Source organism: Carex rostrata, chromosome 3, assembly GCF_964058835.1.
Source record: "Carex rostrata chromosome 3, lpCarRost1.2, whole genome shotgun sequence".
NCBI lineage: Eukaryota > Viridiplantae > Streptophyta > Magnoliopsida > Poales > Cyperaceae > Carex > Carex rostrata.
The window spans coordinates 10,336,334-10,349,706 of NC_135920.1; the positions used below are offsets into that span (position 1 = coordinate 10,336,334).

General features: G+C 32.0%; 1 protein-coding gene across 1 annotated transcript; it reads left to right on the top strand.

Annotated features, from left to right (window-relative positions):
* Positions 1-3,788: 3,788 nt before the first annotated feature.
* LOC144551406 (tobamovirus multiplication protein 3-like) lies at positions 3,789-7,495 on the top strand. Its single transcript, XM_078299355.1, has 11 exons — positions 3,789-4,069; positions 4,153-4,243; positions 4,333-4,385; positions 4,472-4,564; positions 4,669-4,740; positions 5,417-5,489; positions 5,571-5,616; positions 6,098-6,161; positions 6,512-6,565; positions 6,652-6,729; positions 7,056-7,495. The coding sequence occupies exons 1-11, from the start codon at positions 3,923-3,925 to the stop codon at positions 7,146-7,148; spliced, it is 864 nt and encodes a 287-aa protein (XP_078155481.1). The 5' UTR covers positions 3,789-3,922; the 3' UTR covers positions 7,149-7,495.
* The last annotated feature ends 5,878 nt before the right edge of the window (positions 7,496-13,373 follow it).

Consider the following 13,373-nt stretch of genomic DNA (forward strand, 5'->3'; position numbering starts at 1 on the left):
AGGAATTTTCAGATATCGATTGATTTTTAGATTCAGAAATTTTTGTCCCCGTAAAGTAAGGAAATAATATCGAAAAAAAATCGCCTCAGAAAGGAAACAAGTTGATCGGAGAAGGAATGTTTTGAAAATGAGATTTAAAAAAGAAAATAGAGGCACGAAAGGAAAATTAAATAGGCGGAGTAAGTGGTCAGAAGTGGAGACCGGTGTCCGTTAAAATTAGTTACACATAAAGTGAATAACACTGTGGACAAACTGTGAACAATAGAAGATGGATGAAAACCCTTTCTCATAAAAAAAATCGGTAGGGCTGGCAATGTAGATTGATCATGGAAAACAAGTTTTATTAGAACTTGCCCAAGCTTTTTTTTGGTAAAAGTGCTATTATGCACTTGTTTTATTACGGAACTTGCCCAAACTTCAAAGTTGAGAGAAAAACTAGTACTAGATTATCGGATAACTATTTTTAAATTTTTTTTTTTTTTCACATCTAGATGATCGGATAGGTAATTCAGACAGGAAACATGGGCAACCATCTCGCGCAGCTTTTTCATGGAAACAAAATTTGTTGTTACGTTCTTGATCATATACAGCATGTGTGCACAACTGCACACTAATTCAAAAATAATTTTTAAAAAATGGAGAAATTTCACGTATACTCTTCAAAAAAATTCAAAATTACATATTTTCCTCTCTAAATTTCAAAATTACGTATTCCTCGTCTAAACTTTCAAAATTCATGAATTAATTTATTTTATTATTTTTTATTATAAAAATCATTTTATATTTATAATTAGATGTACTCATCTAGCTTATTAAAAGCTCATTGGGATTCGATTTAAATATTTTTTTACTATTAGCTTATGAATTTATATTATATGTCAACGGGTGAAATATTTTGTTTTCATATCTGAACGGTTAATTCTAATCGTTCAACAAAATGCACGTATCAAAATTTTATAGAAAAACATGAAAAACAAATTTACTATTTTTTTGAAAACATTTTTATATTTTTAAGTATTTTTTAAAGTGGCTATGCTGTGATATGTTAAATTTTAAATATATTTTTATTATTTCAGGCTCATATTGAAAAATATAAAAAATATTCTAGAAATATGTGATCAGTTGTTCGGATCTGAAAAAAAAAGATTTAATTCGTTAACGTATAAATCGATATGCTAACATCTATACATTATCGTATATTGTTTTGTAATTGTTTTCCTTAAAAAAATATTTCAGTCTAAACTGACATAAAAAAGAGTAACTTTTAATAAACAACACATTGATTCTATGGTTATCTCTTGGACACGTACTCTAGGGGAGGAGATCCAGGCTGGGGTGAATGACTGGCTACCACGGAAATAAATCAGGACTCTGTTATTCCGATCCCAACCATTAAATTTTCATTAAGATTCGTGTAAAAAGTTTTTACATTGAGATTCGCATATGAAAAACTTTGAATGGTTGGGATCGGAATAACAAGGTCCTGTTATTCCATTGGAATAACAGCAGATTTGTTTTCGGCTACCACAGGATATGGAAAAGTGGAATTCGTATCCTCTGAGATATCTCAAACTTTGCATGACTTTATGGAAAATTCAAACCTTTTAAATACGCTTTGCACGAATCTCAAAGCACACATAATTCTGATCCCATACATACCCCCAAATAGGCACCGGACACGTCGGTCACGCAAAAGTTGAGATATCTCAGATGATACGCACTCGAAGAAGTGCCTATTCAGATTGTCCAGAGGGACAACGAGAGGATGCTGGAATGGCTGTCTGATGACTCTTGAGGGACCTATCATGTCTAACAACCTTTGAACATTTGTCTTTACTCTCTTAGCTCTTGATGTGACTTAGAGCATTTCCAATCCAGCAATTGAAATTAATTGCTAAATAATAATTATGAAAATTTTAGAAATTAAGCAATTCACTTCTACATTAATACAATTAATCAATTGAGAATTAAACACTTGGCCAATAAGAATTAAACATTTGGCCAACTCATCTTTAAAAAAAGATTTCTTATTAGACAATTTTTTCCAACAATGGCTAAATAAGCAATAGCCATACAATCCAACAATTACAAAAATAATTGACACATCAGCGTAAACAATCCATAAACAATCACTGTTGGAGATGCTCTTACTTTGAATATGTTTTCATACTGTTATCTTTGATGGTGTAGTGCGTACACCTTTTTGTTGTACCTTGTGCATTTTACTCTGAATATGTTTTTGTTTGCTTTTTCTTGTTGGTGTGTACGTAAGACTTGTATGTTTCAGGGTAATGAAACGGACTTAGACATTTTTTTTTTTTAAAACGGCACATTGAAGTACCCGAATTTCAGATTTGAGAAGCAGCAATTGCGAAGGTACTCAGGTAAGATTTTTTTTTTTTTTAAATTAGAATTAAATCACACAGTTAAAATGAAAGGAACACTGTTCGAGTGTTTTTATAAAAAAAAAAAACAACTTCACTGCACTGTTGGTTCGGTGGAGAGAAAAATATAGTTTTATCCACTAAACCGTTGTGATACAATGGATTTATTTCTACAAATTTAATAAGATAAAAATACAATGACTAAGTCAACAGTTCAGTGAATAAAATCATTTTCTTCCTCCACTGTTCTTTTGTAGAAATCACCCAAACAGTACTTCTTTTATTCGAACATCTATAGTTATTTCTAAATAAATAAAAAGGTCCTTAGTATCTATTTTCTCATTCTTATCTTGTTTTCTCGCATGTTCTTTTCAATTCAAATAGCTCGGCGCTTAATAAGCTTCAGTCGAGAATTTATGTGACAACTAAACCGCTGTAATGCGTACACGTATGCAAAAACTGAGCCAGCGTCGGTTGACAACTAAACCTGGAATTATTCGTCAATAAAGTACACGTGTACAAAAACCCTAGAGTTCTGGATTCGTATCCTCTCAGATACCTGACTCAACACAATTGAAATGGACGGTCCAGATTTAATTTCAGTCGATTCCGGCTCGGAATAACGTCAGGGGCAGGGCAGTATTATTTGTGCTTCGAGATTCGTCTCAAGATAAAATTTTCAATTTCAGACCATCCGATTCAATTGTATTCAGTCCAGGTAACCTGAGGTTGAGGGGATATGAATTCGAGTTTTTCCTGATGCAGACTTTCTAAAGAGCTAGTGTGGCAACTTGCTACACGGAATGAGACATACGGATGTTGCACCACGTACCCCACATAGCAAAGAGTGCGTATCCTCTGAGATATCTCAACTTTTGCGTGACCGACGTGTTCGGTGCCTATTCGGGGGTGATGTAGGGGTCAGTATTATGTGTGCTTTGAGATTCGTGCAGAACGTATGTAAACGGTTGGGACTTTCCATAAAGTCACGCAAAGTTTGAGATATCTCAGAGGATACGAATTCCATAGCAAAGTCCTTATCCCCTTATAAAAGCTTTCCAACTCCGGGTTCACAATCTATTAATTGAACCCTGTCTACATGTACTCCCATCTCTTGGAGTCTGAACTCTAAAAAATATGCAGTGCAGTTCATAGAGTATATTTATGACAACATAACTGATGCACCTTCATATTTAATTTCGACCGCGCTGTTTTGCTCGTCTGCCGCCTCGGAAATAACCTTGAATGACGATGATTATCTCCAATTCTCTCGAAATGGATCAAGCCGTAGTTAATACCGCCCAGACGTGTAAAAATGAAACAGACATATTTATAATAAATGGATTTATCCATTTTTCAAGGAACGGAGAACATTAATCCCACGTGGAAGGCAAAGAACTCCTCCTCTCCACCGCGATCCCTTTCTTTTCTTTTGTGTTCTCCTTTTTCGTGAACCTCAAAAAAAATGAAATTGAATCCCTTTTGAGTCCGCATTCAAAAACCAATTTAGAGATCTTGAAGTAAATAAATTACGAACAATGGCACCTGTGATACCACATGCAACCATGATAGTTCTAAAAAGCGCCTCGAATTGGTGGGATGATGTGAACAATTCGCCCCTATGGCAGGATCGGATATTTCATGTCCTTGCGGTGACGTACGGAGTTATTGGATTCATTGCCCTTGTATGTGGTTCAATTTATCGCACTTCCAATCAATTTAGGGCTCTATTTGTTCTTTGCTGATTGCTTGGTTTCCCCCATTTTAGATCCAATTGATCAGGATTGAGTGCAGAGTACCCGAGTACGGATGGACGACTCAAAAAGTATTCCATTTCTTGAATTTCCTCGTCAATGTCTGTATGTAGCTTTCCTTCTCTTGCATTAGTTCGTATTATATTTGGTAAAATTGATTAATTAAAAGTAAGTGACCTTTTTTTTGTATTTAGTTCGGGCCATTGTTTTTTCATTTCGCCGAGACGTGCAGAAATTAAGTCCTGAGGTATTGTTTATTCTTTACCACGTCTTTGATAAGCTAATTACAATTTGTGGTAATAATTGGTCTAATGTGTGTGTTTAATTTCTCAGATCATTCAACATGTGCTACTTGATTTTCCCGGCCTTGCTTTTTTCACCACATATGCCCTTCTGGTTCTTTTCTGGGCTGAAATATATTATCAGGTTAGAATTAATTTAAATAAGAGATAAAGGTTATTATTATTTTTTTTGAACAAAATTAGTTTATTGTCTTTGTAATCTCTTACTCCGATTTGGTATTGTTGTAGGCTCGGGCTGTTTCAACTGATGGCCTTAGACCAACATTCTATATTATCAACGCGGTTGTTTATTCTATCCAGGTAATGAATCAGGTTTCTTATTGGTAATATTGAGATTTGCTTTCAATACAGAAAATCAGGAGTGAATCATTTAGTAGTGTCAGTGATTTAGTAGGGATGCATTGGATTATTAATGATTTTCTTACTGTATCTGTATAATTTATTGTCTATAAGATGACATAATTATTTTGGTTGACTTCTGGAAGGTTACAAATGATTTGCCTTATCAGAAAATTATACAATTTTTTTATGGTGTACTTAATTGTTCATAAAATATTTTATTATTCATATCCTTGGTTAAGACTCTGGAGAACTCCCAAAATAATCCCAATAAAACTTAGTCAGCGCCCAGTTTTGGACTTGAGCTTTCTAAAGTACAATTGACCCTACAATGCACCTAGTTTTAGCAATATTATTCTTAACTGTGCAATATTGTCAATTCATCCTAAAATGCATCTAGTTTTGGCAATATTAAGTTGAACTGTGTAATTTTGCCTCAATTTATGCAAGTTTAGGAGAAAAGGCACTACAAGATAAAAAAAAATATGAAATGTTGATAGTCAAAGTAGTTATATGACTGGATAGAAAAGTCATGAAAAAGGTCGTCTTGCGATTCTTAATAAGAACCTTTTCTTAATTAAATATTTCTCTACATTCTGAACTTATGGAATCATTTTTTCCCTCTAATCATTGTCAGATTATTCTGTGGTTGGTCCTGTGGTGGAACCCCATCCGTCCATTTATAGTATTATCAAAGATATTCTTTGCTGGTAAGGATGCCAGCTTAAAATCACCCCCCCCCCCCCCCCCCCACTCTTGTAATCGAACTTAACTGCTAATTTTTGGCACAGGTGTCTCACTGTTTGTGGCCTTAGGCTTTGCCCTTTATGGCGGGAGGTGAGTTAGTCTCTCATTTTTTTAATCCGTCTTTAACAGCCTTTTTGTTATTTGCCCTCAAGCAGAAAGATGTGCTTATGTTCATGCCTAGTTTTAAGTCTAATTTTCCATATGGAAGATTTCAATTTGCTTTCATGAGAACAAATTCTGGGATGCTGACATATCTAACCTAAAATAGGCCCCACATATTGGTTGTGCCTCCTTGAACTGTCATGTGTTGGATTACGCCTCAATCAAGGCTCAACTTAGTTGTAATTTAAACCTTATATGGCCTCAAAAATCAAAGTACTCCCAATTTTTCAATTAAGCTTCAATTGAGACAATCAGACTGATAGAGATACAGAACTGAGTCAGACTGCAATCAAAAAAGAAGGTTAAATGGTTTTGAATACTTTAGGTATCCATGCTCTTCCTACTTCTCACTATATTCCTATTAAATTTTTTATGATGATCAATCATTATATCATACTTCTTTGTCCAGACTTTTTCTGATGTTGCAAAGGTTCCCTGTTGAATCAAAAGGGAGGCGCAAAAAGCTGAACGAGGTACTTCTAATTTATTTGTCTGTTCTTATATTTAGGTATCAGTCTGTCCAGGTACTGTATTGTTATGAGTGTTGGTTTGATCAAATGCTTAGACCTATGACTCTTTTAGTTTTAGTTTTGTTACTTTCTTGTTTGGTTCCACTTGATAGATATGGGTTTTGTTAGAGGTAATGGATGCTTGATTAAACTTGATTACATTACTTAGGGGTCAATTGCATAAAATATCAGAGATACAAAATTGTGGCTGAATACTGAGACCCAATTCACTATTTTGGGTTTAGCTGCATTAATTTGAAGTATTTTGTTCTTTTTGCTAACTTTGTAGATACCTTTTTCCTGATTCTATTTAGGTTGGATATGTCACGGGTATATGTGTTACTTGCTTCATTGTCAGATGTATAATGGTAAGAATTGCTCATTTTGTCAATCTTAATCTTTAATGTTGAATGCTTCTTCTTTTTTAATCTTAAGTTGCTATTAATGTTTTTAGATGGGCATAAATGCATTTGATAAGGCTGCTGATCTGGATGTGCTTGACCACCCCATTCTCAACTTCTGTTACTACTTGGTATGAGTCTCAAGCATTCTAATTCTGAGTGATATTTATTGAGAATCCTTACTTTTGCAAGAGTGATGGTTTGTGCGTGCTGAGCATTGTTTTGCCACAACTGAGGTTACAGTTACCTTGTACAGCATGACAACTGCCTAATGTTTTATCTAAGGGTAGCATTATTTTTTTTCCAATAACTCACCAAAGAAAAATTAATACTGCATTGCATTGGGAGGTTGGAGGCTTGGTGATAATGCATTCCTTGTTTTGAATGATTTATTTTCTCTGTCATTGTTTTCAATGTGTTATAATCAGAAATTGTTACATTTACCTGATTTGTGCAGTTGGTTGAACTTCTGCCATCGGCACTTGTGCTCTTCATCTTAAGAAAGCTACCTCCAAAACGTGGTATCACACAATACCATCCGATCCATTAGTCATCGTCTCTTTTACTTCTAAAATGGCTAAATGAAGAAAGAAGAACGAAGGAAAAAGAGAGAGAAAAGAGAGATGAAGTTATGTTCTAGAATCCATTTACTCTGTAGTCTGGAGTCTTTGAAGTTCTTTATTTTTGAACTTATGATGATGCCGCTCAAGTTGGTTACTTGTGTATACAAATACCTTCTTTTGTAACCAAACATTAGAAGTTATCTTTGTTCATTCCAACCATGTAAATTGCTCTTCTTTTATGTTTTCCTTTTTGGTATCTGATAAATTAGAGAGGTCTTGGAGCAAGTTTTTTTGTTAAGATAGAGATATTTATAGGAAAGCATAACTTTAGTTTTTGCTGCTCTTTTCATTCTTTATTTTGGTAACCACACCATATTTCTGACTGGACTATTATTTGTTTGGACAGCCCAAAATCTGATTTTATCCGTTTGATTCGTGTTTGGATTTAGAATCACACAGATTTAAATTGTTTTATGAATATAAATCAACTGTGTAAATTTCAATGCAGATCGGGCGGTTTAGATATGACTATTGAGAAGGCTTGGTTCAAAACTTTATTTTAGATGAGTGGTATTTTACTTTATGTGAAGATGAATTCTATCATTTCTAACTTCAAATCTGTACCGGTCCTAATTGATGATATGTCAACCCTATTTTAGATTCAAAATGAGGCTTGAACACCAAATTATCACAGAAAAAAAAAATAGAACAGAAAAAATAAAACAAAAGAACGACAAAAGCCATTGTTAGAGCTGGTATTAGATGGCACAAAGGCGAAACGATCATGTAATACCTGCTGTGGAGAGTTATAGAGCAAACCCACAGGACATACCTTGAAGCAATCCAATATCAAGGAAGAATTATTAGAGAGAAACCCGAGAAAGGAGAGGATTGTTGGTGTATGGCTCTACTTTTGGTTTTTCGGCTTTTCATAATTGCTAAACCACCAGTCAAAGGTCAAAAATTAAGCGCCTGGTTGGAATGTTAGTTCTATGAAGCTACTACAAATCTTTGTTCTCTGGGTAAAGATTTACTGCTGGGATTGTCCCTACTTGAGCCTATTAGCAAACATTCCATACTAATATAAAGGCAGCAGTAACCTCCGAAATTCATTACCATCAAGTATCTTGTAAAAACAAATGATTTAGTTATTCCACTTGATTACAAAAAGTACAAGTTTCATCTCCTTACCACCCCCCATCACTAGGGGTGAAAACGGAGCCGGATTATCCGGCGGATATCCGCTCCGTATCCGGATATAATCCGAATCCGGATAATCCGGATTCGGATAATTCCCGGATACGGATTCGGATAATTTTCGGAAATCCATAAAAGATCCGGATACGGATACGGATACGGATTCGGAGTCCTAAACGGAGCGGATATCCGGATTATCCGGATTCGGATAATTTGGCCAAACCCATATAAAAGAGGAATAAATATTTGCTATAGGTGGGATTTGAACCCATGTCCTCCCATCTCAATGCCTTAAGACCAAGCTTCAAACCACTACACCACAACATCTTTTGTTACCATACACTTATTTGATATATATATATTATATGAATAGATTATCTTTCATCTCTTATAAGTTCATTAATATTTATATTTAATGTTTTAATTAATATTTGTATTTTAGAAGTTCATATATCTTAATTATCCGACCATTATTCGTTTTATATCCGTATTCGAATCCGTATCCGTGGACTATCCGTTCCGTATCCGTATCCGTTTAAGGCGGATTTGGTTTTGAATTTTGATATCCGTTTACTATCCGTATCCGTATCCGTATCCGCTCATTATCCGACAGAGGCGGATATGGTATTAGCATTATCCGCTCCGTATCCGCTCCGTTTTCACCCCTAGGCCATCACCCCAAACAAAAGAAAAATAAATTAGGCCAAAAAGACCACAGCAAGAGGACAAGTAAAGCTTAATCCTTTTACGTTACAGTAAAAAAAAAAAAAAAAAAAAAAACTTTTGATACCCAGTAACCCAGACCATCTGTTTGTTAACTAAATCACAGGCTTATTTGTTCATCAAAAATATTATATACTTGTGCTTTATTTTAAACTAACGGTTGGTTTAATTTTGTTTTTGTGAGATTGGCGGCAATAACGGTTGGTTTAATTGAGAACAAATAAATAAAAGAATATCGAAAATGGAGAAGAAATTTTTTGCCGAAAATTAAAATTGAAGAATACTAAATAAAAAATGCTTACTGGAGTTTAATCAGCAACTGCTCCTTTTGCATAATTAATAAAACTTTTAACTTAAAATTGAAGAATACTAAATAAAAATTGCTTAATGTAGTTTAATTGTAGTATAATCAACATGGATAATTTTAAGGAAGTAAGAAGTAATTAATCTAACCTCTGAATATGGAGATCAAACTTCAGAACTAATATTGCCTGTCCCAAATTCTTAGTACGCCAAAATAACTTTTTTCAAATTAAACAAAAGAAACCAGTTGAAATAAGTACAAAAATATGATCAGCATTATATGAAGAAGAAAAGTCTTGTGATCTTCTACTATTCGAAAATTGTGTATATCTACTATTCAAAAAAATTTAAGCTCTATGGTGTATATCTACTATTCGAATACGGATAATTAAAATTCAAAACTATATTCGTACCACTATTTGCAAAGATATTCGGATATCGGATATCTGTATCTAATTTTCGAATACGGATCTGAATTCGGTCGGATAATATCCGATCCATTTCCATCCCTACTGGCAGCTGAAGCTAAACTGACCGCTGAATAATTAGGATCAGTTCGTCAACGAAATTTTTTAGAGAATGAGAATTTTTAATATAGAAATAGAAATATATTTGAGGCTGTTTGATAACGTGAATTTTTGAGAGGATGAGAATTTTTACATATGAAAACGGAAATATTAGTTTGTGAATTTTTAAAGTTATTTAATATGTTAGAAAATTTAATAGAATTTTTTATTATATAGAAGATGTAATGCTAAATTAAGTTAGATTAAGTGTATAGATACTAAGCACTGATTTAGATTAATATAACTATAATGAAGTTATTAGACTTATGTGACATGATTATGTTAGACGTAAGAATAGAAATTTAACTTAAAAATTAATTTTGTATTTTGTTCAATTTTTTTGTGTATTTTTAAATTCTTTTTTGTTTAATTATTTTTAGTTATGTTTGATCAATTATTATTGTATTGTTGAAATGCTATTAAAAATTATTTTAGTATTATGCTTCAATTCTTTTGTTAATGTATTTTAAACTATTTTAGTTTAATCACAATTTAATGAATTTAATAAATAATCAAATTAACAGATTTAATAAACGAACAAATGAATGAATTTAATAAATGATCCAAATGATATTTTTAGTAAGAATGAATGAATTTAATTACTATTTAGAATGAATGAATGAATCCTTAATGTGTGTGTGTGTGGGTGTGTGTGTACGGGTACAAAAATTCAATGAATGAATTTAATTACTATTTAGAAATTAAGGTCTTTAAAATTTTTAACTCTCACATCTTTAAAATTAATTTTAGAGTTCCTCTATTAATCCACGTCTGGAATAAATAAAAAGGAGAAATAATTTGAGTTAATCATTTGGTCAGCATGGAGTTTATAAACATCTTCTTAATAAGAAACTTTTCAGCATATTTCCCACATCTCGGAAGCTCTATTAGAAACTGCCACATCATATTAGAAACTCTCGTAATTTCAATAATGTAGGTGCTCTAGATCTTAATTTGATTTATTATAATCAGATTATAATATTTTATTTCAATCCGTCATTAATTAGTTAAATATAAATTATTAATTTTTAACTTCATATCAGTGTTGTAAAAAAGGCCTTAACGGCCGATTAAACGCCCGTCTAATCGTTAACGGCGGTCAAACCCGTTATGAATACACTAAACAGAGGTATGTTTGCGGATTTTTTCAATTAATCGGCCGATTATTCTCAATTATTCTGTTTTTTCCCGTTTATTTCTGTTTATTCCAGTGAATATCTTTTTTTCATATTTTTTTCTATGACTGTGTAAGATAATAAGTTTTATAAATCATGTATTGTAGTTTTATTTGTGCTTGAATATACATCCAATATTTTTTACATATGCTATCTTATTTTATTTATTTCAAAATTGATTAATTCTTCTGTTATTTATATAAAATATTTTTTTTCTTACTTAGTGATGTAATTTTTTTAATTAGTACAGCATGTTCATATGTGTAATTTTTATGTTGAAATGTTGCATTTCTTTCAAATAATATGTTATTAGTATTTGAAAAATCTTAATTCTCTAATTTATTTTTGTATTAAATAAATGTGTACTTACACATATAAAGTGTGCATGTGTTGTTAAGAAGAAATAAGTATAATGTTATTAAATTAAGTTTATTTGATAAGTTTGATGAGTTCAATAAATCATTTTTAATAAATTATGAAATATACACATAATTCTAATGAAATTGTTTAATTGTCCGCATAATTCTGATTAATTAGATGCATACTGATTAATCACTTGATGGTACCCCATCTGTCTGATGACCACGTATCGTTATTTACAACAATGCTTCATATTAGATAGTTTTGTTTTGCAGATTCGACGGACTTCATTTAAAAAAATACAATGAAAATATAAGTAACAAACAATTTATAATTTCAAAAGGCAAAGAAAAAAGAAAAGCAAAACATACTTTTACTAACAAAATATAGAGAAGTTTTAATTAACAAGAGATCACAAAAATTTTATAAAGATATTACTATTACAGTTATATAATCAAATTTTATGAAAAAAAAATAATATACAAAGAGTAAGGCTACGGCACTATGCACGATGCACTTTGATCTGTACTACATATTTATATCTTCATTTTCAAAATCTAAATAGTCAATTCATCATAATTTCTATATAAAAATTTACTTGGAGGCCAAATTTTATATTCTTTTAAGAACATTTTTACTACTTTTATAGATAGAAAATCACTACTTTCCAATGGTCAAAATCTTGAAAATTTGAGAAAATCAAAGTGCAAAAATAAATAAATAAAACACATCATTTTACTTGAAAATTTGTGAATAAATTTCAATAATATAATACTGAAAATTAAAAGTCCTTAGATTTTTTTCTTGTGAAAAATATTTTATTAACAAGAGCTATTCTTAATGATTGTAACACAAACAGGTGGATGCATTTTACATGGTATCAATATTTATAGAGCCGAAAGTCCTTATAAATTTCTAATGAGAAAAGTGTAGGTTTGATGGACTTCGATATATAATTTGAATCCAGTATGTACCGGAGTCGTCCGATGTGCTTTAAAATTTGTGCGTGTTCCGTTTTAAAATTTGTACGCACGAACTTTAAATCGCATTGAACAACTCTATGTACTCATTAAACCCAAAGTTCGTTCAAAAGTCAGAACTCATCGTACCTACGTGGTGCTCATTCTGAATATGGCGTCTCTAAGTTTTTATTATAAAAATTATAAATTTCATTAGCATGAAAATTAGGTGCTCATCTGATCTCTCAACTATTAATTAATAAAAATTAACATCCAGCTGGGACCATGCCGTAGACTAATATATATGATGATTTCAACGTGACAGTTAAAAAGTTAATAAGAGGTAATCTTTTGTTGCAAGCACATATTATGAGAGGGTTCAAATGCACTCAAATTTTTGTGCACCCAAATGCACCTTATTCTTTTTCTCCGTTTTCAAAGTCCGAATAGTCAATCTGAACCGTTAGATGCGATCTACATATTAAGATGTGCTTGGAGACCAAATTTTACATTTTTTGGAATTTTTTTACTATTTATTAAGCCACTTTGAAAATCGATGATCCAATGGTCCAGAAAATGTAAAATCAGCGATTTTCAAAGTGGCTTAATAAATAGTAAAAAAATTCCAAAAAATGCAAATTTTGGTCTCCAAGCACATCTTAATATATATATCGCATCTAACGGTTCGGATTGACTATTCGGACTTTGAAAACGGAGAAAAAGAATTTGAAAGATATGATGCATTTGAGTGCACAAAAATTTGGATGCATTTGAACCCTCCTCATATATATATATAAACAAGAACATCGTTACCTCTGTTCAACAAAACTACAAATATATTGTTGTAGTTATAATAAAACTTAAAAGAATAATACATCCATGATATTACGCTAATGGTTCATAAAACAATAAGGCTAATTAATTTGGAA